The sequence below is a fragment of the Rhinatrema bivittatum genome, chromosome 6, assembly GCF_901001135.1.
Source record: "Rhinatrema bivittatum chromosome 6, aRhiBiv1.1, whole genome shotgun sequence".
Taxonomy (NCBI): Eukaryota; Metazoa; Chordata; class Amphibia; order Gymnophiona; family Rhinatrematidae; genus Rhinatrema; species Rhinatrema bivittatum.
In genome coordinates, this window is record NC_042620.1 from 277,316,556 (window position 1) to 277,344,465 (window position 27,910).

The 27,910-nt window shown below is 45.1% G+C and overlaps 1 protein-coding gene across 9 annotated transcripts in view; it reads right to left on the minus strand.

Annotated features, from left to right (window-relative positions):
- Positions 1–27,910, minus strand: part of RAB41 (RAB41, member RAS oncogene family) — a 98,111-nt gene that overhangs the window by 56,233 nt on the left and 13,968 nt on the right. For all 9 annotated transcript variants that reach the window (XR_003857527.1, XM_029607260.1, XM_029607263.1 and 6 more), the window contains exon 3: positions 17,238–17,291. Coding sequence is in view for 8 of the 9 variants with exons in the window: in XM_029607260.1 (XP_029463120.1) it covers positions 17,238–17,291 (54 nt within the window). In the remaining variant the exon portion in view is untranslated. The remainder of the gene's footprint in view (positions 1–17,237; positions 17,292–27,910) is intronic.

Sequence of the window (27,910 nt, forward strand, 5' to 3'; positions counted from 1 at the left end):
TTCTGGGACATATCCCCTTTTTATAATATTTCAGACCCAACTTTCTGAGGTAATGTGAGTCCACTCTTTGAAAAACCTTTGAAGCCTTCCCCGTATAGGTATCAAAGAGCAAATCCACAAACATTCATTGAGGTGCTTGAGTGGCAGAAATGGATCACAATGCTTCATTTGCAAACTTGAAAGGCCTGGATCCGTCCTCTACCTCTAGAAGTCTGTGCTACAAATTGCCTACCTGGGCGATACTTTCTGGCCTCTCTAAATAGAGTACGCCCCCTAAATGGGCAATAACCTGACCTGAACTTATCCTCAGGCAGTGTTTGAGGTTTAGATTTGCCAAAACTCCTTACCAACTTATCAAGTTCCTCACTAAATAAATAGCGCCCCTTATAAGTCAATCTGCATAATCATGACTTAGACCACGAGTCTGCTGCCCACTGGTGAAGGCACAATTGTCTTCTTGCACCTATAGAAAGGGCCAAACCTCTAGCTGTAACCCTTATTAAATCATATAGAACGTCAGCCATATAAAGCAGTCACAGACTCCAATTTAGCCATTCCTCTGTGTCTGATAGTAGTTGTTATCCACTGCAATAAAGCTCTGGCCACATAGCTTTACAGATGTCTATTTGTAATAAAAGTTAACTAGCATGCTGAAAATGCATGCTTCAAACTAAGCTCTAATCTTCTATCATGAACATCCTTCAAAGCAGTTCCACCTTCTACTGGAATGGTAATCTTTTTCGTGACAGCCGAAACCATGGCATCAACCTTAGGCAAATAAAATAAACACTCCAAAGTGTCATTAAGTAATGTGTATAATTTGCTATAGGCCTTCAGGCACCTAAATCCTGTCTTGGGATTCTCCCACTCTGAAAACACCATTGTCTCAATTTCCTGATGCAATGGGAAAGAAACTGAAGCTTTAAGCTGACCATTCAGAATAGAATCCCAATATGGGGTTTCAAGAACTTTATCCTCAGAGAACCTCAATGCCTTAATAACCTGCACTATTAAAGCACTCATTTCCTATGTATGAAATAGCCTAATTTGCATCTCATCTTCACTTCACCTTCTTCCAAGGCATTGTTTTCACTCTCTATATAGTCTATCTCAGCTTACAAAAGCCTGCAGGCACTGGAAACTTAGCAGAAGCCCATTCTAGTACTTTTGTTAACACTTTCCTCTTCCTCTGAGGTCTATACACTTCCCCTCTTAAAGGTCCCAGTTGGGGTATAAACTCCTCCTCAAAGCCTTTAGCCTGCAATGCCTAAAAGGCACGATGTAAGAATTTTAAAAATGGCCCGCGCCTCAATCATAATGGCCAAGTTCCCTTCTCTAATGGCCTCAGCAACACCAGGACAATGTTTTGCTTGCACTCTCCCAACTAAAAACAGGCTCACCCAACTGTTTTGTTTTTTTGTTTAATTTTTTTGCTGATTTACAAGACTCACCCGAGCGAGCAGAATCATGGCATACAGTGGGGAGAATCAGCTGCCAGCCGTTTTGAACTGCAAGCAGTGCAGTATTTCACTTTCTCACTCATGGTAAGCCGTCTTAGCTTTACCTTCTTTAAATAACTCGAGTGTTTCCTCCTATATAATTTATATGCTCTCAGCAAACAATGTACCCTATTCAATAGGGACAAAAGCTGCTTCAATGGCTCAAACATATTTCTCTGCCTTAAAAGCAGGAAACTTGGCCAGTCAGAAATTTGAAGCTCAATAAGCTAGGCTGTCATACCAGCTCTAAAAAATGGACAAAATACAATTTTAAAAGCGCCTCTAACTTCCTTCCAAATATATATCTTCAAGGGTGAGTTTTCACAACCGTCTCATCTAGCTGCTGGAGACAGAACACTGATCATACCAGTTCTATTAAGGACATATATGGGGAGTGTTGTCATTTAAAGAATTTTAGAACTGTCTCCAGTAGCTGGATAAGAGCAAGTTTACTTACCATAAACTGTGTTTTCCGTAGATAGCAGATGAATTAGCCATGCTGTATGGGTACGTCCTCCATGCCACTAGGTGGCGGAGCTCTCTAAGACTAGCAAAGTCTTTTAGCAAGGTGCTCCCTCCCCTCCTGTATTGTGACAGGATTACCTCAGGCTCCTCAGTCAGTATCAAAGCAAGGTAGGTATGCTAGAACTGTCCGGGGAGGCGGGTGGGTCAGCATGGCTAATTCATCTATCTATGGAAAACACCGTTTACGGTAAGCAAACTTGTTCTTTTCACATAGATAAGCAGCTGAATTAGCCATGCTGTATGGGAGTCCCCAGCTGACGTATTGAGCAGATAGTGTGTGTTATTTCTTTTTATTTATTTATGCTCAATACGATAACAGTGGCTGACAGTTCCCATGAAGGTTGTATTTGCTTGGTATTTGTACACTTCTGTAGGATAGTCCATTCCAAAAGGGAATCATCCGCCAGTGGTGGGATGCGAAAATGTTTAGCAATGATCATGTCATTGGTACATCGATGTCTATATAGAAACATAGCGGTAGCCGATCCAGTGAGCTGTGTAACAGTGACGACAATGGGAATCGGATAAAAACAAGCCCTTTATTAAAACGCCCGACTCTGGCCGAGTTTCGCTCCCTTGCACAGAGCTGCCTCAGGGGCAATTCATTCAACCAGGACTTGAAATGGTCAATGTAGACAAGTTGAAAAACTGCTCGTTATTTTGGATTTGCTATACACTGAACGCTTTTGACTTCATTGCTGTATCACATAGCATCGCTATGTGGATAAGAGAAAGTCTATTTGTTTTGGTGTGAAATCATCTACGCTGACAATCAATGCGATATCTTCTACATTGACCATTTAAAGTCCTGGTTGAATGAATTGCCCCTGAGGCAGCTCTGTGCAAGGGAGCGAAACTCGGCCAGAGTCGGGCGTTTTAATAAAGGGCTTGTTTTTATCCGATTCCCATTGTCGTCACTGTTATATAGAAACATAGAAATGATGGTAGAAAAGGACCAAATGGTCCATACAGTCTGCCAAGCAAGCTTATGGTAGCATCAAAGTATCAGGCTTATTGGTTAAGGGTAGTAACAGCCGCATAAGCAAGTTACCCCCAATCTTATCTGTTTTCCCAGACCTTAAAATGTATTGTCCTTGTTGGTTGCTGGCTGAATGAGAGGTACTTGATGGAGAAAGGCATTGAGGCTGTCATTGCTCACACGTGATGTGCCCTTACGGTCGCAATAGCATGTGCAACCTTGTATTATGGCTGAACTGCATAGAGTTGGATATCCCTGAGGATAGACGTTCTTTGTCACTGGACACCATTGCGCGTTTAGATAAGAGCGAAAGAAACAGGTGTGAAGGTCGATTGGGTGACAGTGTGCTTTTTGTAGTATGCTAGCGCACAGTTGCAATCCAAGGTGTGGGACTATTCCTCATTGGCATTTGCATGAGGTCTTGGATGAAAGGTGGTAAGGTGACGGTCTGGTAAATATGGAAAACTGGAAATAAGCATTGGCAGAATTTTCTGGTGAGTGTGCAAGGTCACCTTGTCGTGGTGAAATTGAAGATAAGGAGGGTAGTGATCCAATGTTTGGAAGTCACTTATTCTCCTTATAGAATTTAAAGCAAACCAAGAAAAGCACCTTCAATGAGAGGTAGCGAAGGTGACCAGTATCCAAAGGTTCAAAGGCGAAAGCATCAGTTTGTCGAGAAGAACATTAATCTCACAGCCCCTGTGGCTTATGCAAAGGTGGACGTAGGTGTAATACTCCTTTGAGGAATCTGGATACTAAGGAAGGACGTGAAATAGGCTGTCCGTTTAGATGAATGTGAGAAACTGTTATAGCGCTTAAATGAACTCGTAGCGAGGACACAGCAAGGTCCTTACTGTAAGCAGAAGGAGACAAGAGAGAAGCCGTTCAGGCGGTAAGTCAATGGGTCGAGACCCATTGATGTACACCAGGAAGTGTAGTGGAACCACTTTGACTGGAAATGGAGTCTTGTTGACAGCGTCTTTGATGACAATTATGCCTTGAATGGCAGGCGAAATGTGTAAGCGCTGGTAATCGATTCCTCCCAAATCCACACCGTGAGATGCAGGGAGGAGTGAAGGGGAGGTAGCAGTGTTCTCTTGTCCTGGGTAAGAAGCCATGGGCTGTCGACCCGGGGAATTGGGCTGTGGATTAATAGGTATAGTGGGTAAACGATACCATGCTTGTCGTGGCCATGTGGGCAGGATCAGGTGCAGATCCGCTCGGTCTTGTATGCATCTCTGGATTGTGTGAGAGATGAGTGGCATCTGAAGGAATGCACAGAGTAGTTGGTGTGACCCACTGATGAGAAAAGCGTCTGGAGTGAGACTAAGGGGCTCGGAAAAACCGAGAAAAAGGTCTATATTATCCCTTTGTTTTCTGTTGCAAAGAGATCGACTGTAGGGAGGCTCCAAACTGAGAAATATCTTGAATCATCATTGGAGTCAGGATTTACTCATTGGAGCGAAAAATTCTACTGAGTTTGATCACTCTGGAATCGAAATCTCAGGCAAATAAATGGCTTGTAGAGAGATGGATCCCTGGTGGGCACATTCCAGAATCTGAACCGTGTCGTAGTAGAGGTTCCATGAACCGGATTTTCCTTTTTTGGTGTATAGAGAACATTGTCAGTTAGTTATCCATGTGAATTATGACGAGTTGACTGTCTGGGAACTCCTTGAGGGCTCGAAGGGCGTGTTTACTTCCTTGAGCTTCAGAAGGTTTGTGTGTAGTGTATGTTTGAACGAAGTTCATGGGCCTTATGTGTTTGCAATTTTGTTCAAATAAGCTGCCCATTCCTTGGGGGATGCATCTGTGGTGAGTATCATATGATGTCGAAGTTTCGGAGAGGCAAGCCTGTGGATAGTGTGAACGGGAGTAGCCACCATTGTAGGTTCTTGTGTATGATGCTGGTCAAGGAATGGGTGTGGACAATGAATGAAGAAAAAAAAAAGTTCATTGGTGTTTGAGATCCCATTGTAGGCGGCACATATGTAGACCTAAATAATGGCTGCCAACATGTGTCCTAGAACAGGTAGGACTTTGTGAGCTCTCGGGTGAGGTAGGAAAGCAGTGTCCTCGATGTTGGCGATGTAGGCTCCTATGAACTGCAAAAGTTGGAATGGTTCCAGCTTCAAGTTTTCGAAGGTGATCAGTAGTCCCAGATTGTTTAAGCAAGAAATCGTGTTGGATTGGAGGCTAGTAGGAGCAGTCGTCGAGATAGGAAATACTTGTACCCCTTGTCGACGAGGGTGCGGCTTCACTACTGCCATGCATTTGTTGAAAAACCCTGGGCAGAAGCAAGGTCGAATGAAGACCTTGTATTGGACTTGGTAACTGTTTGCCCGGAAAACAGAGGGAAACACTAGTTTATATTATCTTTATATTATTTATATCATCATCTTTATATTATTGCATTATCTAATTTATTCAGTTATGCTGTCCTATATCTCCAGCTATCCTAGCCCTCCAAGTGAATACCTCCTTGTTATATGTATCTTTTGCCTCTTGTTATATGGTTGATTAAGTTTTTTACCCCTTGTTACATGTAAACCGATCTGATATGAATTTTTTTCATGAAGGTCGGTATATAAAAATGTTAAATAAATAAATAAATATGCGAGCATATGCCCCCATTTTTTTTTTTTTTGTAGCCATTGCAAGCTCCGGGGATAAAGAAAGAAGAATGGACTTGAGACACACACACATATATATTTATACACACACTGAGGATCGGCGATTGCAGCAGCTGGCAAGGCGTCGCAGCACACTGACGTGATGCCTGTTGATTATAATGTAGCCTCGATGGTTAGCGAGACTGAGGCTTATGATTTTTTGTTTTTTTTTAATGCTCGGCAGTGGGCCAAAGTTGAAAATTAACGTCGTGATATAGATGGACGTTGATGAGATGTTAATGAAAAAGGCTGCTGTTTTCTGTTCCTTAAGCCATGTGAATGGTTTAGTTAACTGAAGTTGGTAAAGGGTTTCTAAACTGTATGGTAAGCCTTCCATATGTCGGGAACCTCATCACTTATGGCGGTCGAACGCCACCATGGAAGACGTTCGGTTGTCTAGGCATTTGATGAGGTCTTAGAAGATACAGCAAACCCTTCGGAAATGGATTCCAGGAAGTGCGTCCATCCTTTTTTAGAGAGATGGTATGGAGGAGGAAAAGTGCGGTCTGTCGAGGCTTATTGGAGATGTGATTTTAGAGCCCGTAGATTATGAAAAGATGTGTGTGATGGTTTGAAGGGAGGCCTTGAGTATTTCAAACGCAATGGTCTATGTTTCCCTTCTTTCTGTATTGTATTTATTTAAATTTTTTTTTTTTAAGTCATTCCGTGACTTATCTTCAATCGATGGTATGGCTTGGATTGACGAGCCGTTTACATTGTCTATTGAACCACCAGGGAGCGATTTAAACAAAAGAGTACCAGAGGACCTTAACGTTAAGGCCGTCAACTAGATTTCTGTAGTAGAGTACTGGTTCCGTAGGCACAGTAGCAAGCATTTGAATACCTAGTATTCCACTAACATGGAACTGGACTCAGTCTGCTGTCTGTGGACAGTATGTGACCGAAGTATCCGGCCCGCTTTGGTGGTAGAATGAGGTCGATGATGTAACGGGCTGCAGTATGCTACACTCCGTTCGTGGGGTTTTTTGTTTATTTTTTTCCTAATGCACATTTGTAAGTGGTAGCGGTGAGTAGGCGTGCGTTCCACCTTTGGATGGCCTCGCGTTTAGCTGCGACGTAATCTGTCGCGTGGGCTGGTTCTGCATTTTTTTTTTTGACTGCATCTCATAAGGGCAAGGCTCCAAAGAAGTTGTTTTTTTTTGTTTCGTCTTTATTGTTATAACATCTATGGATGTCGATGTATCCTTTCAAAATTATTATTATTTTTTTTTTTAAGAAGTAGAGAGCTCCGCGCACTCTGTTGTGTGGAAAAATTTAGACTGAGGAGCCTGAGGTAATCCTGTCACGATACAGGAGGGAGGGAGCACCTGGCTAAGAGACTTTGCTAGTCTTAGAGAGCTCCGCCACCTAGTAGCACGGAGGACGTACCCATACAGCATGGCTAATTCAGCTGCTTATCTACGTGAAAAGAGAATAAAACCTATCTTGTTCCTGACTGGTGGAGCAGAAGGCAAAGGAAACACCAATTCCATTCTTCTTTTGCATCATGGGTTGTTTTAATCAGTGTTTATCAGTTAAAACATTAAAAAAATTACACACAAGAAAAATCCACTAAAAACAGAACCCATAACCATAATATTGGTTTAGCAATCCTAATATCCCAAAGCACCAGGACAGCACAACTTGAAGACATGCATGCTTTTGAACATAGCAATGTAGCACAGAGAGCTACTGCCTATATTGGTTCTGGAGGAAAAAAAAGGACACTTTTGCAAGCTGCAATACCTTTGGTTAGAGCAAGATACTTCATCCAAAGATGCAAAGCACATTGGAGACCATACAGAGCTCTCCTTCAGATATGATAATCTATAGAAAGGAACCCATGATTCTAGACACATGGAAAATGACAGAACCGATCCCTTCCTAGTGTTTTGCTGTTAGATAGCATGTGACTAGGGGGCATTCCATGAAGTTAGCAAGTAGCACATTTAAGACTAATTGGAGAAAATTCTCTCTCACTCAACGCACAATAAAGCTCTGGAATTTGTTGCCAGAGGATGTGGTTAGTGCAGTTAGTGTAGCTGGGTTCAAAAAAGGTTTGGATAAGTTCTTGGAAGAGAAGTCCATTAACTGCTATTAATCAAGTTTACTTAGGGAATAGCCACTGCTATTAATTGTATCAGTAGCAAGGGATCTTCTTGGTGTTTGGGTAATTGCCAGATTCTTGTGGCCTGGTTTGGGCTCTGTTGGAAACAGGATGCTGGGTTTGATGGACCCTTGGTCTGACCCAGCATGGCAATTTCTTATGTTCTTATCTCTAAGCCATACAACAGAGGCATGGAGTGGGGAATGCACCATTAATCAGAGCAACTGAGGAAAAAAAAAGTCCCATAAGTTTTATCAGAGTGTCTCTAGGGGAGAATTAATTTGCTTGGAGACCAGCATTTTCCAGCAGAACTTCGTTATTGTCTGCAGGTCTTCCTGTGTGAAGCAACTACAAGCTAAGTGGAATTGTTTTTTCCTTCAAGTAATCTCAACTGTTTAGTTCCGTCACTCCCTCCCCGCCTACCACCTAGATTACTTTTCTTATATAGTCTCCCTGGGCTCCTATCTTCAATTACATCATCTCCCATTACATAGTAGCTCTTTGTAGCTCAGAAAACAGAATAACTGTCATATTGCTTGTAAAATTTGGCTTTCAGACTCTGCCTATTAATCTTTACTGGTTGGTTTTTAATACTTTTACTTTTTATGTAAATACCTATTACAAATCTTTTGCTAGATCCTAAATTTTACCATATCTTATTTATAGGATTTAAAGGGATTAGTAATAATTAACAAATATCTCATTCAATGCAACAATTATGGTGCTTATGTCCCAAGACCTATGATTTGGAGAATGAAAGGTTGCACATTTTGTCTTCAGCTGTCTGCAATAAAAATGGAGCTGACTCAGAGAGGAATTGTCCAGGTTTCAATTAACCTCCCCCTTCCTTGCACCATCCAGTAGTTCTTGCCCATCTGCCACAGAGGATTCAGAATCCCAGGTTAAAATGGTTTACAGTGGGCTCTGGTAGAACAAGCATGTGATAGACACCCAATTTGCCAACTCTGCAGCATCCTGTGTATCAATCCCCATTTCCACAGAGATGTCAGGCACCCATGATTCAGAAACCCAGGAATAAATGAATAAGAGTAGGCTCTGGCAGAATACAGCCTGTGATGAAGACAGCCCCACTCTCCCCATTGATACCCCTACATAATGCTTTTTCTCTACTGGAAAATGAAGAAACCCCAGCAATAGAATCTGAGGTGATGTCAAAGAAAGGACACCCAATGCATTCTGAAGCCCTTCAACAGGCTCAAATGTCTGTCAAAAAGAAAGCTTCTTCTGCTGGGAGACTCGATCATCAGACGAATCAATATGGGAGCTCATTTTGATGATGACAACAGTTAATGCCTTCCAGGATCCTCAGCAAGAAGAAATGCAAACCAGATAGTCAAAACCTTTGTAGAAGAAAGTAGGAACTTTGACATCAATGTTGTTATCCACATGGGGACCAACGACCTTGATAGAAATGGTGTCCATGAAGTATAGAAAGATTTCCAAAATCTAGGGAAGGTAAGATACATGGCAAAGACTATTGCCTTTTCAGAAGTATTACCTGTTCATGGAAAGGGCAAGGAAAGGCTATGCCATGTAGATAATTTCAATTCCTGGCTCAAAACCTGGTATACAGAAAGTGGTTTTGGGTACATTGGAGGCTAGGGTCATGTATGGAGCAGTAAAAAGCTATTATTGTAAGGATAGCTACATTTGTCTGTAGCTAGAAGGAGGATGCTAAGTGAGAAATTCAGATCATATATTATCAGACATTTAAACTAGAAAATGGAGGTGGTAGGAAGTGGCCAATGAAATTAGCATGTCACTTCCAAGAGATACAGGAAGAGGGAGGAGAAAATAAAATCAATCAGTTTAAAAAAGCAGAAACGGTCACTAGGAAATATAGCAAATCAAGGGAGAACATTTGGAAAGCTAGGACCACAAATGCTCATAGTTTGGGCAATAAAATCCCAGACCTGCAGGCCCTAATGGTGAAGGCAGACTTGGATATTGTTGCTGTTATGGAGACATGGTTCACAAATTCTCATGATTGGGATACAGCCATTCTGGGATATAATCTGTTAAGGAAGACAGAGAACAGAAAAGGGGGAGTAGCAGCTTTTCATGTCAAAAGCGATATCCAAGCAAATGAATTGCAAGGGACATGGGATAGAGAAGAAGCATTATGGGCTGTTATAATAAAAAAAAAAAAAAAGGATGATGGTGCATCCATTTTTACTGATGTGGTCTACAGGCTTCAAACTCAAATGGAAGAACTGGACAGAGATCAGAGATCTGGCCGAAGACATCTGAAAGGTGAGAAAGAAGGGAGACGTGTTGGAGATTTTAATCTGCCAGATGTAGACTGGAAGTTCCCTTCTGTGGAATCTAGTGGATGCCCTTCAAGGGGCTCTGCTCAAACAAATGGTAATGGAACCCATGAGAGAGGGTGTGATACTAGATCTAGTGCTTACTAATGGGGAGAGTGTCTCTACTGTCCGGGTGGATGCCCAACTGAGCACCAGTGATCAAGTAATATGGTTTGATATCACAAATAAGATACAGAGAAGTCACACAAAGACCAGAATTTTGAATTTCAAACACACATACTGTCAAAATGGGGACATAGCTGGAGGAAAAACTAGAAGACTGGGAGAAAAAGGGGAGAGGTGGAACAACAATGGTCCAAATTAAAAGGAGCTATTACAAAGGCAAGAAATATAAATGTTAGAAAAGTAAACAAAAGTAAAAGTAATAAGAAACCGATCTGATTCTCAAAGGAGGTGGCTGAAATAATAAAGGCAAAAAGAACAGCGTCAAGAAGTATAAAGGATCCCAAAAAGAGGAACATAAGGAAGAATATCTGGTGAAACTAAGGGAGACAAAGAAATCAGGAAAGCAAAAGGTCAAGCAGAAGAAAGAATTGCCAAAGAGATAAAGCAAAGTGACAAAACATTTTTCAGATATATCAGAGAAAGAAGGAAGGTCCAAAGTGGTATAGTGAAACTGAAAGGCAACAAGGAGCAATATGCGGAGAGAAGTGGAAATATTAAGCAATACTTCAGTTTGGTGTTCACTAAAGACGACCTTGGACAAGGCCTGTTGCTGGTTGACAAGAACGTAGATGGGGATGGAGTAGACAAAACTATTTACAGGCGAGAATGAATGGGAAGAGGTAGGAAAACAAAGTGGACAAGGCCAAGGGGCTAGATGAGGTACATTCCAGGATACTGAGGGAGCTCAGAAATGTGGTGACCAGTCCACCTGTTCAATAGATCCCTGGGAACGGGAGAAGTGCCATGAGACTGGAGAAGAGTGGTGGTCGTCCCACTTCACAAGAATGGGAGCAGAGAGGAGGCTAGAAACTATAGACTAGTTAGCCTCACCTCAGTGGTGGGAAAATTAATGGAGAGGCTGCTGAAGGAACGGATAGTGATCTACAATCCAGTAGGATACTGGATTGGAGGTAGCATGGATTCACCAGGGGAAGGTCCTGTCAGAGAAATCGGAATGATTTTTTGATTTGGCAACTAGAGAACTGGATTGAGGAAGTGCACTAGATGTAATTTACTTGGATTTCATCAAAGCTTGGTTATCGTCTGCATAGATTTAGTGAACAAAATGAGAAGCTTGGGAGTGGGCGCCCAGGTAGTGGCATGGATTGCAAACTGGTTGACTGACAGGAGACAGTGTGTTTTGGTAAATAGAACCTACCCTGAAGAAAGAACAGTGTTAAGTGGAGTGCCACAGGGGTCGGTTTTGGGACTAGCTCTGTTCAAATCTCTTTGTGAGCAACATTCTAGAAGGGATAGAAGGTAAAGTCTATTTGTGGTTGATACTAAGATCTGCAACAGAGTGGACAAGCCTAAAGGAGTAGAGAGAATGAAAAGTGACTTAAGAAAGCTTGAAGACTGGTTTAGAATTTGGCAGCTGGGATTCAATGCCAAGAAGTGCAGAGTCATGCACCTGGGGTGCAGTAATCCAAAAGAACTGCATGTGATTTTGGGGGGTGGGGGGGGGGGGTGGGAGGGAGACTAATGTGCATGGACTGGGAGAGGGACCTTGGGTTGACTGTGTCTGCCAGTCTGAAGATGGCGAGGCAATGTGACAAGGTGATAGCTAAAGCCAGAAGAATGCTGGGCTGCATAGAGAGAGGAATGCCCATTAAGAAAAGAGGTAGTGATCCTCTTGTACAGCTCCTTGATGAGGCCTCATCTGGAGTACTGTGTTCAGAACTGGAACCCATTTGTCAAAAAGGATAAACAGGATGGAGGCGGCCCAAAGAAGGGCAACCAAAATGGTGAGGCGTCTGTATCGGAAGACTTATGAGGAGAGGCTGAAGGATCTAAACATGTACACCCTGGAAGAGGAGGAGCAGTGGGAATATGATACAGACCTTCAGATACCTAAAAGGATTTAATGATGCACAAACTTTGAATCCTTTCCATTGGAAATAGAAGAATTAGGGGGTCACGAAATGAAAATCCAGGGGGGGGGGGGGGGGGGGGGGGGGGGGGGGGGGGGGGGGGGGGGGGGAGAGACTTAGAATCAATATAAGACAATATTTTTTCATGGAGAGGGTACTTGATGCCTAGAATGCCCTTCCAGAAGAGGTGGAGGGGATAAAAACAGTAAACAAATTCAAGAGAGCATTGGATAGACTGTGGATCCCTAAAGGCTTGAGGATGATAATGAAGAAAAGGGGTGCATGGGGTAACCTACACGAAGTAGCAGTTCGTACCCTTAACCAAGGCAAGGGGGATTACTACCCTTAACCAATTGGCCTTGATGATTTTGACACAATTGCAACATCGCTCTCTTTGATGGTGGGGCAGGGAGAAAAGGGTATTGGATTCTGAAGACAGCCAACGTGGAGTCCTTACTTTTATGGTCTGGGGTACTGATACACTGACATTGGGTGATAAAGCTTCTACAGCAAGTCCAAAAGCAAAGAATGTTTAAGCAGCATTGTCTGAATTATCAGGAAGGCTGCTCACCACATAAAAGTGTTTCAATAAGTTTGTTATGGGTTTGACAGTTGCTTGGTTTTGCTTGTAAGTATTACTATCCTTAACATAAAGCATAGAAGTAACTTGCACAGAGTGGCAGTTTCTACCCTTAACAGACACATGGGGTAACCTGCACGGAGTGGCAGTTGCTGTCATGGGAAGTTTGCTAGGCATACTGGATGGACCATTTGGTCTTTTTCTGCCAACAATACTATGTTACTTACCTGTAAGCAGGAGAGCAGAATGTTAAGACAGAGCCTGGCTGCTACAGCTGACTCCATGCAGGTAGGCCCCATGTCATGAGCACTCTGCAGGTACTCAGTTCTTTAATTACCTAAAGAAAGCAGTCAATTCCTGGGGGGGGACGGGACTCTGTGAGGACTTACATCCTGCAGTCCTCAGAGAACACCTGCTACAAGTAAGTAACATTTTCTCAGAGGACAAGAAGAATGTTCAAGTTTTCCCAGGAGACGAATCCTAGTTATAAGCTGCCTTCAAACAAAAAGGGGAAAATACAATATGAAGCATGTCAACAGAGCCACAACAATGATTTTCTTGGCAACAGGCCATTTTTGAAAAAAAATAAAATTTAAATAAGGCAACCTGAAAATAAAAACAATGAGCCCTAGAAGGGATGAAGTTGGATTCTAAACCTCAACTAAATCTTTCAGGACAGACTGACCAAATCTACTATCATGTCAGGAGTCCCTAACCAAACAGTAATTAGATGTGAATATGTGGCTTGACCTCCACATTACAGTTTTGCAGATCTCTTTCATGTAGGGCTGACCTTAAATGGGTCACTGACGCTACCATGGATCTAACATTATGACCCTTGGCATGCATTCCTAGCATCAAACTTGCCCAGACTTAACACATAAATGCAATCTGCTATCCAATTGCATTTGGCTAACAGCAATTTCAGATCTATTTGGGTTAAAAAAACAAAACAACAAAACAAAATACTTGCTGGACTTTAAGTTTCAGTGTGCTCGAGATAGAAAGCTAAAGCAGTTTAAATTGTGTAAGGACTGCTCATCTTTGTGGGCACACAGCTTGAGAAAGCACTGACTGGTTAAGGTGGAAAGCTGACACTACCTTGGGGAGGGAACTTATGTGTATACAGAAGCACTATTATGAAAAAACTTTGTATAAGGTGGATAAGTCACTAGGATCTGGAGCTTAGACTCTGCCTCAGAGCAGGTTTAAAGTTATCCGGCTTTGTGTGCCAGAGTAACTTCCAAAGATAACTGGGAAAGGGGCATTCATGTTTTGTTTTTTTTAATTTGATCTCAGGCCTTCTGGCTCGATTCCCCACCATCTACCATAAATTTTAAACATCCCTGCTAAGTCCCTTCCCCCACCAACCCCTCAGACAGAAGATAGAAAAAGTAAAGAGATTCTCCTGGTGCTAACCATCCCCTCCCCCTCCATATCACAAGCCCCACACCCTACCCTTAATCCTCCCAACCACCTAGTACCTGATCGAACACCAGGAGCCCCATTTGCTCTGGCAGCATCACTGGAAGCTCAAGCTATCAGCATTACTATTCCGTGGCTGGGCTCTCTGGGATCTTGATTATGCTCTCCTATATGCAGTCAAAACCATGTCTAAGGTTTGGCTATGATGCTGGCTTTGGCTTTTGGGCTCTCTGCTGTCTCGACAAGAGAGAGGTCCCTGTTGCTGATAGGGACAAGTGGGTGGATGATAATGCCAGCGCTGAGCCCCACTTGAATACCTCCTAGATGTAGAAGGTGGGTCTGAAGTGGCATTGGAGAGGATATACAGCGTAACAGATATCCTTGATTTGAGCCACTGCTTCACTGATCTTATCTCCAACTAGATTCCCTCCATTGTATGGCAAATCGGCAAGTCTTTCCTGGACATCTTATCCGATGTCTGAAACATGCAGCCATGCAAGTCAGCAGGCACCAATACCTACAGCAGAGACTCTCAATACCATTTTAAAAACATTGTAGGGCTAAGGGACCATGCATTTTCCACACTCCAGTCTCCTGTCCAACAGGGCATCACGTATCTCCTAAGAGGTGCTCTGATACACCCTTGACCTTTTTCAGTATGTTTTACATATACAGCCCCATGAAGAGCTGAAAGGATGCAATGCACGCACTAAGCATATCTCACTGATAAACCTTGCTCCCTATAACATCAAGCATTTATTTATTTATTTATAACTTTTTTTTTTATACCGAAGTTCATATGGGAAACCTTCTCTCGGGGCATCAAGAAGTGATTTCTAGATCTCTTGGCCTTTTTGAGAGTGGATTTGACTGCAATTGATCATTGAGGCAGATGTTGCTTTCTCAAATCTAGGAATTTTCTAGACACGATATACTGTGTACACATTTTCATTAACTGGAACCACAGATGGAGTTCTTCCATCCTCATCTGTGTCTACTGCAGGATCTCAAGGCAAGCACTACCATGATTTCCTTTGGAGAGTTCCACAGACTGGAGGATGTCAAGCACTTTTACCCTGGACTCTTTGCCTCCTCCTGGAATTTAAAAGGAATGATGCTTTTTTTTTTTTCCCTTTTCAACAAAATCAGAGATCCTTAAGAGGAGATTCTCTCCTTTCCTGTGGAAGAGAAAGGTACAAGGGAAGACCTGTTGACTCTGCCTATCCCCTCTGGGGATACGGAAATTCTTCCAGTACCTGAATGTAATCCACTTTTAAAAAGTGCCAAAAAACAGAATTAATCAAATAAATAAAATAAACAGACTTCAGATCCATAGTCACAGCCCAGTAGTACTCGCATTGAGCTAGAATCATGGGTTGGCAGTTCAGTCTGAATCTGGCTAGAAGCCAAGGTTCTAGTGAGGCTATCCCTTGTCTGTTGTCATCCAGACCCCAGTGAATTTGCCTTGAGGAAGCACCTACCCCCCTGCCCCCTCACAATACACTGGAAATTGACATCGGTGCAGCAGTTCTCAATGTCAATGCCTGTTCATGAACAAGCATCAGGACCCTTCCGCCAGACAATAAATCTCAAGCTGTGAGCAGACATCTGCAAGGCAACTGTGGATGCACTGGCGCTTGCAATTGTGCAATTCAGCACTGCCCGAATCTTCTCAAAAACCGCCAATGCCAATATATCATGAGACGTAGGAGTAGTGGTCACATCTTCCTGGGTCACATCAGTGGCTCACATCCGTGCCCTTGGAGGTTGTTGCAATTCCCAAGACAGACATAAAAGTGACCTTTTTCTAAAGGAACGTTTAGAGTGATTTAAGGCCACAGCCAAAATCTGCCTGCTCCTGGAATAGTGCCAATGGGCACAGATGCTTCACAAGATGCCTGGCTGAGGGGAATCAGTAGTACAGAATGGCTCTGTGTAGTATAAGGCCTTAGACAAACAATAATATATTTGACAGGCTTCAGTAACAGGAAAGGGAAACTTTACATAGGAAAGGAGTAATGACCTGAAGTTTCAAAGATGATGATTCACAGGAAACAAGAGAAAACACCTCTTTACCATAAGGGTGATAGATGCCTAGAACAATCTACCAGCCAAAGTGGTAGAAACCAGTACTTTAACAGAATTCAATCATGGTTGGGAAAGATATTGACTACAGTGGTAGGACAGGATTGGGAGCCTGTAGTATTGCAAATAACCCATCCTTCGCTCCTTTGACAGCAGAGATAAAGGAAATGTGATAAGAAGAAAATGACGAATGGAGAAAGGAACCACAAACTAATGATACTGTAGGCTGGATTGGAACCAGCAGGCTACAACTCCCTAGAAACCAACCAGGTTGACATTACAAGATTGATGGTGGCTGGGTAGTGTCCAGAAAGAAATGAAACAAATAAGGGGAAGATAAAGAAAACACAAACCAGATACAGCAAGTCATAAAGTAGTCTAATTCTACCAACAGGTTACAGCAACCCAAAAAACCACTAGGTCAATGGTGGCAAGATAATGTCTAGCAAGATACAAGGACCTAGGAGACTGGATATTGAGCAACTACTGTAGTTTTGATAGAGGTTTACATTACAAACATTTTGAGCTACAACACTGGAAGGAGGGGAAAGGATGAAGTTGGATTAGGTATGAGGAAGACAAAAACAGAGTGATATCGGTCACGTTCTATGTAACTAGAAATGAGAACTTGATTTTTTTTCAGGGAGACAGTAGTGGGATGAAAAGCATTTTTGTTTTTTTTGTGGGGAGAGGGGGGAACAAGACAAAACACAAAAACCCTACATACATCTGAAACCTTTCTAGATTTCTGGCCTGGAATTCAACATACAGCTGAAGAGTGAAACCAGTCATTCAGATGAATGAAAAAACCCAAGCAATTCTCCAATAAGGAAATATGTCCAGAAATATGTCTGTCTGACCCAGAGACAGAATTTCTGTAAAAGATGACATCAGACACCCTGACAGTACAAAGACTGCCAACAAACGTCCAAGAACCAGGCTGCTTTCCACTGTTATCAAACATGCACACTCCTCACTCACCGTGCGATCCTCCAGGTACATTGTTTTTGAGAGAAAATCAATTCCAATGGTTGCCTGAAAAGCACAAAGAAAAAATCATGTTAATTTCAATACATTCACCAGTATTATTCTTGATAATTTTCTTTGAGTCCTGCTATACCAGTCATTATGTATGAGATTTCCCTTCCTTCACAGTTAAGAGACAGAGGACATGCCTCTTATGACCTCACTCTGAGCTTATAAAGGAGGACATGAGTAGTAAATCACCTGGACCAGATGGTATACACCCCAGAGTTCTGAAGGAACTAAAAAATGAAATTTCAGACCTATTAGTAAAAATTTGTAACCTATCATTAAAATCATCCATTGTACCTGAAGACTGGAGGATAGCTAATGTAACCCCAATATTTAAAAAGGGCTCCAGGGGCGATCCGGGAAGCTACAGACCGGTTAGCCTGACTTCAGTGCCAGGAAAAATAGTCGAAAGTGTTCTAAACATCAAAATCACAGAACATATAGAAAGACATGGTTTAATGGAACAAAGTCAGCATGGCTTTACCCAAGGCAAGTCTTGCCTCACAAATCTGCTTCACTTTTTTGAAGGAGTTAATAAACATGTGGATAAAGGTGAACCGGTAGATGTAGCATACTTGGATTTTCAGAAGGCGTTTGACAAAGTTCCTCATGAGAGGCTTTTAGGAAAAGTAAAAAGCAATGGGATAGGTGGTGATGTCCTTTCGTGGATTGCAAACTGGCTAAAAGACAGGAAACAGAGAGTAGGATTAAATGGACAATTTTCTCAGTGGAAGGGAGTGGGCAGTGGAGTGCCTCAGGGATTTGTATTGGGACCCTTACTTTTCAATATATTTATAAATGATCTGGAAAGAAATACGAGTGAGATAATCAAATTTGCAGATGATACAAAATTGTTCAGAGTAGTTAAATCACAAGCAGATTGTGATAAATTGCAGGAAGACCTTGTAAGACTGGAAAATTGGGCATCAAAATGGCAGATGAAATTTAATGTGGATAACTGCAAGGTGATGCATATAGGGAAAAATAACCCATGCTATAGTTATACAATGTTAGGTTCCATATTAGGTGCTACAACCCAAGAAAGAGATCTAGGCATCATAGTGGATAACACATTGAAATCATCGGTTCAGTGTGCTGCGACAATCAAAAAAGCAAACCGAATGTTGGGAATTATTAGGCTGTACAGAGATGGGCTTACCATCTACACCTTGGAGGTTATGATCCAACTGGACTAAGATGAACAATAACGGAATTGATTTTTAGGCCAGCCTCCGAAGGTGCGGAAGGTAGTCAAGCAGTTTTTGAGTAGGGCAGGAGAAAGGATCTAGGGCCTTTTGCTCACACCACACGGAAAACCTCCTCCACTTCAGTCCAAATGACATTTTAGTGGAAGGCTTTCTAGAAGTTACCAGGACCTGAGACATATCTTCAGAAAGATCAAGCAGCTACAGAATCAGCCTCTCAACGTCCAGGCTGAGTGACAGGGCCTGGAGATTGGGATGCTGCAGCCTACCATGATCCTGCATGATGAGATCTGGGAAGACCCTAGACTGATCGGTTTCCAGAAGGACAACTCCTGAAGGAATGGAAACCAGATGTCTCGGCTAATGAGGGGCTATGAGGATCATAGTCCCCCAGTCCTCTCAAAGCTTCAGAAGAGTCTTCGTTACTAGAGGAAGCGGAGGATATGCATACAGAAGAACCTTGCCCCAATGGTGAGCAAAGGTGTCTGAGGCTGGTTCACCATCTGATCTGTACAGGGAGCAGAACTGAGTCATCTTCCTGTTGCAGGGGGATGCAAACAAGTCCACATCTGGGTTCCCCTAGAGATGGAAGATCCAATTCGCCACCCCGGTCAAGCAACCACTCGTAGGGGGCCTGAAGCTCAACTCAGCCTGTCCGCTATCACTTTCTCTGTTCTGGCCAGATGCATGGCCTGGAGCACCATCACATGGGGCAGAGCCCAGGACCAGATCTGGACCATTTCCTGACACAAAGTTCGGCCTTGTGCTTCCCTGCTTGTTGACAAACCACATTGCTACTTGGTTGACTGTCTGGATCAGGACAACTTTGTTGGACAGCTGATCTCTGAAAGCCCATAGAGCACACCTGATTGTCCAGAGCTCCAGGAAGTTGATTTGACATTGTGCTTTCTGGGCAGACCACAGACCCTGGGTGCAGAGCCTGTCTACACGAGCACCCCAACCCAGGGTGGATGCATCTGTGCAAAGGACAATTTGGGTAGGGGGGAGTCTGGAAAGATATTCCTTGCTACAAATTCGAGAACCTGTCACCAGCACAAGGAGTCCTGAAGAGACGGAGCAATCTGGACACAAGTCTGGAGATGCTGGGTGGCCTAGAGCCACTGCAACCTCAAGGTCCATTGGGATCTGCGCATGTGTAAACATGCCATGGGAATAATATGGATGGTTGCGGCCATGTAGCCCAACAGCCTCAACATGTGCCATATCGATACCTGCTGGCTCTGTTGGATGCCAAAGTGAGTGCCCTGGAGCGCAGCACAAAGGTTTTTGCCCAAGTCATGTCTAGCAGAGCTCCTATGAAGTCCAATTAAGGTAACAGGCTGAGATGGGACTTCAAGTAGTTGACAAACCCTAGGGACTCCAAGGACCTAACTACACCTGCTTGAGAGGTGCTCTTGACAATTGTCCAGATAGGGGAAAACATGCACTCCCAGTCTGCAGAGGTGCATCCCCCACCATGGCCAGGCATTTTGTAAAGACACATGGGGCCAATGCTAGCCCGAACAGCATCACACTGTACTGGTAGTGCTGTTTTCCCACCACAAATCTTAAATACTTCCTGTGACCTGGAAAGATCTCGATGTGGGTGTGTGTGTCCTTTAAATCAAGTGCGAATAGCCAGTCCCATTTTTGCAGGAGAGGAATCAGAATGCCCAGGGAAACCATCTTGAACTTTTCTCTTTTTAGAAACTTGTTCAAGGCCCTCAGATCTAGGATGGGATGGAGTCCCCCTATTCTCTTTGGAATTAGGAAGTACTGGAAGGAAAATCCCTGCCCCCTTTGCCTTGGTGGGACAGGCTCGATTGCTTTGGCTGTCAAGAGAGTGGAGAGCTCCCTTAATAGTACCTCCTGATGCATTAGCGGCCCTCAAAACAGGCACGGAGGACAATCTGGCAGGACACCCAATAGATTTAATCTGTAGCCTTGCAGAGAACCCACTGGTCTGAGGTTATACTGGGCCACCAATCCACGAAGAACCGTAGCCTACCTCTGACCGGAGAGTCCAGCATCTCTGGTATGAGTGGCTGGCTTATGCTCCTTATGATCCAGTCAAAACCCTATCCTGGGATTTGGCTGAGGCGCCAGTTGGGGTTTGGAAGCTCGCTGCTGCCTGGGATGACAGTGGGAGCTCACCCTTTGTGAACGGGCGCGAGGGGCCGGAGGATAGCAATTCCTCTGATGGTAGAATGACCTCCTCTGATCCTGTCTGGCAGACCTACTGGCTGAGGAAGGCGAGTTTGAAGTGTTGGCGGAGAGATGCTGGAGCGTCTCCTGGTGATCCGGAAACTGGGCTATTGTGTCCCTCATCTTGTCTCTAAAGAGATTCTCTTCTGTGCACAGCAGGTCAGCAAGTCTTTCCTGTACCTCTGGATATGCCATTCTGTGGGTGCCAATTCCCACTGTAGAGACTCTCGCTGCAGTCTTGAAAACATAGGTGGAACACATCTTGTGTTTTCCACACTCCAGGCCCTGATGCACCAGTGACAGAAGATGACTTGCTGCTGTTGAGACAGCCACTCAGCCGCCTCCTACACCTGCTACCAGAGATTGCAAGAATATTGGCTCATATACAACTGGTAGGAGGCAATGCGGGCAATGAGTATATTTCCCTGAAATACTTTCCTCCCAAGAGCATCCACTACTCTGTGAGCCTTCCCCGGGGTTACTGAGGCATGGGTCCAAGAGCGCTTGGTCCTCTTGAGAGCAGATTTGACCACTATTGATTGGTGTGTAAGCTGTTGCTTTTCAAATCCGAAGGCCTGTTGGACAAGGCAAACCCCGTCCACCTTCTTATTCTCGGGAGTAACCATGAGGGGGTGCTCCCAAATCCTCAATAGCAACTCCTTAAAGATGTTGTGTACCGGGACCATCACAATCTCTTTAGGAGCCTCCACAAACTGAAAGATTTCCAGTGTCTTGTGCCTGGCGTCCTCCTCGTTCATCAACTGAAATGGGATAGCCTCCACAGTCGGCCCTATAAAACCTGCAAAGGTCAGGCCTCAGGTAGCAACCTCCTTCATTCCTCTGGAGGAGACAGTTCTGAGGAAAGACCATCCAAGTCCTCTGAGGAGGATTCTGTACTGTCCTCCTTCCAGGGGGTCATAGGGGGCCTCATCCTTGCTGTAATCCACAGAGAATGGGTCCCTGGGTACTCGGCCTTCGTCCAGAGGCCTAGGCACCAGTGCCAGCCCCAGCAGGCCTTGGTGCCCAGCCAGCCTCAACGGAGCTTCCTCCTTGGAGGAATCGGCCACTAGCATCACATCAGTCAGGGGAAGCAATGGTGCCACACTGGGCACCGATGGCCTCCCGGGAACTGGCGCCAGCTGGGTCAGTTACACACCAATAAGCATGTTGAGATGCTCCAGCAGTGGTTCCAGCAGGGAGAGCCACAGGCTCAATGCCCAGCAGAGCCCGACTGACCACCAGCTGGACCCTGCGCTCCAACTCCTCCACCAAAGTTGCTGATGCCAAAACAAACTGGGAGGCAGGAGGGGTGGCCAAATCTTCCTTGGATCCCAGAGGTGGATTGGCGACTGACTCCAGGACTGGTGGAGACCATTGCAGACCCCAGGCATCTATGGAGGATAGGCACTCCTCGTCATGGGGGTCACTTTGGTGACATCACATCAAGCGCCTGTGCCGACCTGAGAACAGCAGCATGCAAAATTGACCAGTGCTGATGCTTCCTTGGTTTCCCTCGGTGGTCGGCCCAGTCTTTTCCCAGTGCCAAGGTCGATGAACCCAATGTCCTCGGCCTGGAAGAGAACTGAGATCAGTCCTCAGCACCCCTATCCGCCAGTGGCATTGACAGAGCAGATGGCCACGCCGATGTTGATGGCTCGTAGTCCATCAGTGCGGCTCCATGGTCCTTCGTTGTTGACGTCACCAATGAGGCGTCAATGGCTTGGACTTCCTCACTCCAAAGAGCTTTTCCATCTTGTCGAGGTGAGCGCGACGTCCCTTCGTGATCATTTGGTCGCACGAGCGTCAGCCCTGGATGTCATGCGATACCCCCAGCAGAGGATACACACGTGTATCCGTAATGGACATAGTCCTCGGGCACTGAAGGCATCGATGGAAACTTGACGAGGCCATGACTATATGAACTGAATGGGGCGAAAAACAAATGTGGAGATGGCGGACAATTGACGCCGGTGGGCACCAAGGCACTGTCACCACAGGGGACAGAAGTGAAAGAAAACTTACTGAACCGCTGAAAAACCTCACAGACACTAGGGGAAACCAGAGCAGGACTCATACCGAAAAGACACGAAAAAAATGAAAACTACTAGTGGAAAAGTTTTCCAGCAATTATTTTAGAAAAAAAAGCCACAAGCTCAAGTAACTGCAAAGCAAAAGCTCTGCGGAAAAAAAAAATAGAGTCTGAAGACGAACCCCGTGTGGACACATGGTATAAGACACGCTGGACATGCTCAATGTATCTAGTCAAAGTTCTAGAAACTTGACGTAAGTTTTCCGTGCCGGGCTCCATCCGATGTCACCCATGTGTGAGGACTACCATTCTGCTTGTCCTAGGAGAAAGCAAATGTTGCTTACCTGTAACAGGTGTTCTCACAGGACAGCAGGATGTTAGCCCTCACATATGGGTGACATCACAGGATGGAGTCCAATCACGGAAAACTTCTGCAAAGTTTCCAGAACTTTGACTGGCCCCTAACTGGGCATGCCCAGCATGGCACTAACCCTGCAGCCAGCAGGGGTCCCCCTTCAGTCTTATTTAAAAGCTACAGGCAGTGCCGAAAAATAAAATAAAACGTTACGAACCCAACACCGTGGGGCGTCGGACGGGTTTCGTGAGGACTAACATCCTGCTGTCCTGTGAGAACACCTGTTACAGGTAAGCAACATTTGCTTTCTTACAGGACAAGCAGGATGATAATCCTCACATATGGGTGAGTACTGAGCTGAGGATGTCCGAACATGCACCAAATGTACCCAAAGGCGTGCAATAGGTACAACAACTGGAGTGGAATTTGGTAGAGGGCATCCTGAACCCCACCGGGCAGGCGGAAGGGTGTTGGTACGTCACGTTGTAAATAGGTTACGAAGGACAGACTGGCCGAAGATGTAAACTTGTCTTCCGGCTTTGTCCAAGCAATAGTGGGCTGCAAAGGTGTGGAGAGAATTCCAGGTTGCAGCCCTGCAAATGTCAGGAAGCGGCACCGATCGTAGGTGTGCTACTGAAGTCGCCATGGCCCTCACAGAGTGTGCTTTAACACAGTCTTGAAAAGGAATGCCTGCTTGCTGATAGCAAAAAGATATGCAGTCTGCCAACCAGGAGGAAAGAGTCTGCTTACCCACAGGCTTCCCCAACTTGCTAGGATGGAAAGAAACAAACAACTGAGTGCTTTCCCTGTGGGCAGCTGTACGGTCTAGGTAGAACGCTAGAGCCCGTTTACAGTCAAGGGTATGCAGAGCCTGTTCTCCTGGATTGGCATGGGAAAAAAGGTAGGTAGTATGATGGATTGATTGAGATGAAAATCCAAAACTACCTTAGGTAAGAATTTAGGGTGAGTGCGGAGTACTGCCCGGCCCTGCAGAAGTTTAGTGTAAGACGGATAGGTAACTAAGGCCTGCAATTCACTAACTCTGCGAGTTGAAGTGATAGCCAAAAAGAAAATCACTTTCCATGTGAGATATCGAAGTTCACAAGAGTGAAGAGGCTCGAATGGTAGTTTCATGAGCAGACCCAAAACCAGATTAAGGTCCCAAGAAGGGGCCGGAGGACGTAGTGGAGGCTTGATGTGGAGCAAGCCCTTCAAAAAACGTGTTATAAGGGGTTGTACTGATATAGGAACATCCCCGACACCTTTATGGAAGGCGGCTACCGCACTGACATGCATTCTGATGGAAGAAGTCTTAAGACCTGACTCTGATAGATGCCAGAGATAGTCCAGAAACTTCGGGATTGGACAGGAAAATGGGTCAAGGGACTGAGAAGAGCACCATGATGTGAACCTTTTCCATTTGTAAGAGTAAGATTTTCTCGAGGAAGGCTTCCGTGAAGCAATCAGGACATGAGAAACTGGTTCAGAAAGGTTAAGTGGCTGAAGGATTAACCTTTCAACATCCATGCTATCAGGGACAAGGCTTGAAGATTGGGGTGGCGTAGGCACCCGTCGTTTTGAGTGATTAGAAGCGGGTCCTTTCCCAAGGGAATGTGCCTGCGGTTGGAGAGATCCTGAAGTAATGAAAACCACACTTGGCGTGGCCAGTGAGGTGTTATCAGGATCATGGTTCCCTTGTCCTGACGTAACTTCACGAGAGTCTGTGAGAGAAGAGGAAGTGGAGGGAATGCATAGAGCAGACCGGTTGCCCATGAGAGGGAGAATGCGTCTCTGGGTTGAGAGTGTTTGCTGCGAATGAGAGAGCAGTAGTTCTCCACTTTGCGGTTCTGTGGGGACGCAAAGAGGTCTATCTGAGGATATCCCCATTGTTGGAAGATGGAGTTCGCTACCGAGGGGTTGAGAGACCACTCGTGCGGTTGAAAGACGTGACTCAGCTTGTCTACCAGCACATTGTCCACTCCCGGCAAGTAGCTGGCCCTGAGGTACATCAAATGGGAGAGCGCTTCTGCCCAAATCTGCGCAGCTTCCTGACAGAGAAGGAAGAAGCCCGTGCCTCCCTGCTTGTTGATGTACCACATGGCCACCTGGTTGTCAGTCTGAATCAGGATGACTTGATTTGAGAGGCGATCCTGAAAAGCCCTGAGAGCATATCTGATCGCTCGAAGCTCCAGGAAATTTATTTGGTGTTTGGCTTCCTCTGGAGACCAAGATCCTTGTGTCTGCAGATCGGCCATGTGGGCTCCCCATCTGAGGTTGGAAGCGTCGGTGGTGAGAGTGATTTGAGGGTCTGGAGCCTGGAAGGGCAAGCCCTGGAGGAGATTGATCTGATTTTTCCACCAGGCGAGAGACAGACGGAGTGAGTAGGTGACGTGGACAATGGTCGACAGGGGCTGAATGGATTGAGTCCATTGAGACCTTAGAGTCCAGTGCATGAGTCTCATGGCCAAGTGGGCCATTGGTGTGACATGGACTGAGGATGCCATGTGTCCCAGGAGGACGAGAAATTGGCGTGCAGTCGCAGAGTGCTGAGACTGCAGCTGGTGAGCAAGAGACATGAGAGTTAGTGCTCGTTGTCGAGGCAGGAAAGCCTTTGCCTGCAAGGTGTCTAAGTCTGCCCCAATGAACGACATGGTTTGAGATGGGACTAAGTAGGATTTGTCATAGTTGACAAGAAATCCTAATGAAATTAGAGTGTGTAAGGTTAGATTGAGGGACGACAGAGCAGCTTGCTGAGTGGGAGCCCTGATTAACCAATCGTCCAGGTAGGGGTAGACGTGAACACCTTGGGTTCTGAGGAAGGCTGCGACGACTACGAGGCATTTTGTAAAGACTCGTGGCGCAGATGCTAGGCCGAATGGAAACACTCTGTATTGATAGTGCTTGGGGCCTACTAGAAACCTCAGGTATTTGCGATGAGATGGAATTATCGCAATATGAGTGTATGCATCCTGGAGGAAGAAGCGAGCCTAAGGTTACCATCTTGAACTTCTCTCACTGTAGGTACTTGTTGAGGGAACATAGGTCCAGAATAGGACAAACGCCTCCCGATTTTTTGGGGATTAGAAAGTACCGGGAATAGAACCCTAGGCCGTGTTGAGAGCATGGTATGGGTTCTATTGCTTTGGACTGGAGAAGGAGGGAGACCTCGTGATCCAGAAGAATGGAGTGATTGGATATTCTCCACATCGGTAGAGGTGGGGAGTCCGGAGGCATGGAGAGAAAGTTCAGATGGTAACCCTGAGCAATTATTGCCAATACCCATTGGTCTGAGGTGATTGAATGCCATATGTTGTGGAAGTGGCACAATCTACCTCCCACTGGTATGTGAGGCAGTGGAATATGGCTGCTGCTCTCTAGGTAGAAGTCAAAAACCTGAAGGAGGCCCTGGTTGAGGAGCTGCTTGTGGCTTTTGTTTACGTGTTTGACGAGACTGCGGTTTTTGATAAGGTCTCGTGGCACGGGATCTGGTTGGTGGCGGGTAGGACTTCTTCGGGCGGAAGAAGGACTGTTTTGAAGAGAAGTCGGAAGGCATCAGAGAGCTGTCTTAGGGTCTCATGATGGTCCTTTAGTTCCGCCACCATGCAATAAATCTGTTTGCCAAACAGATTATCTCAGACACAAGGCAGGTCGGATAACCTGTCTTGTACTTCCGGGCGAAGGTCAGAAGACTTGAGCCAGGCCCACCTTCTCGCCGAAATAGCAGCTTCATATATTCTAGTAGAATTATCAGAGATGTCATAAGATGTTCTGATCTCATGTTTGCCTGCCTCAAAACCCTTGTTTACTAGGGTTTGTAATTGTTCTTGAAATTGCTGAGGCAGGGAGTCCGAGAAGTCTTGAATCTGCTTAAAAATGACCCTATTATATTGAGTCAAATAAAGCTGATAGGTGGAAATCCGGGAGATGAGCATGGACCCTTGGAAGACTCTGCGATCGATGGCATCTAGGAACTTCTGTTCCTTGCCAGGTGGAACAGAAGTGTGAGGCTTCGACCTTTTTACTCTCTTCTGTGCAGACTCTACCACTACAGAGTGGTGATCTAACTGTGATTTATGAAAACCTGGAGCTGACTGCACCAAATAGGTAGTGTCAGCTTTCCTGTGGACTGGAGGAATGGAGCCAGGATGTTCCCAGTTCTTCTTCAGGAGATCCAGAAGAACCTGGGTAGGGATAGAAGTGATTCCTTTAGGGGCATCCAGGAATTGGAGCAACTCCATCATCTGGTGCCTATCATCCTGTTCAGTCTGTTATTGGAAGGGAACCAATTCAGATATTTCCTTCACAAAATTTATAAAGGAGAGGTCCTCTGGAGGAGAATGCTTATAACTTTCAGTGGGTGAAGGTAAATCATCGGTGTCTGGAGAGGAATAAGGATCAGCACCTGTCCCTCTAGGAACTAGAGGGGGATGGGATGGTGGGATACCTGAAGGTCCTGGTCTAGGCCCCGAAGGAATTAACGGAGGCATCGATAAAGGCATCGAAGGCACCGGCACATGCATCGAGGGCATCGATGGATGGCTCGGTGGTGCCGATGGACGGATCGGCATCGATGGCTGAAGCAGAACTCCTGATGGAGGGATGCGGAACGGTGTTTCTCCTCCCGATGACACTGTAAGTGGGGAGGGCACCAGAGCTATCGGAGACCCGGGATCCATCGGTGGAAAAACGGCCATGAGCGCTTCCATCCTGGAGAGCAGCGGTGCCAGCGCTGCCGTAATCGGGTTGATGATCGGTTCCGCAATCGGTACCGGTGTCTGTGCCAGAGGAACCTGAAGTGATTGCATCGCCTTGTCGATGGCCTCCT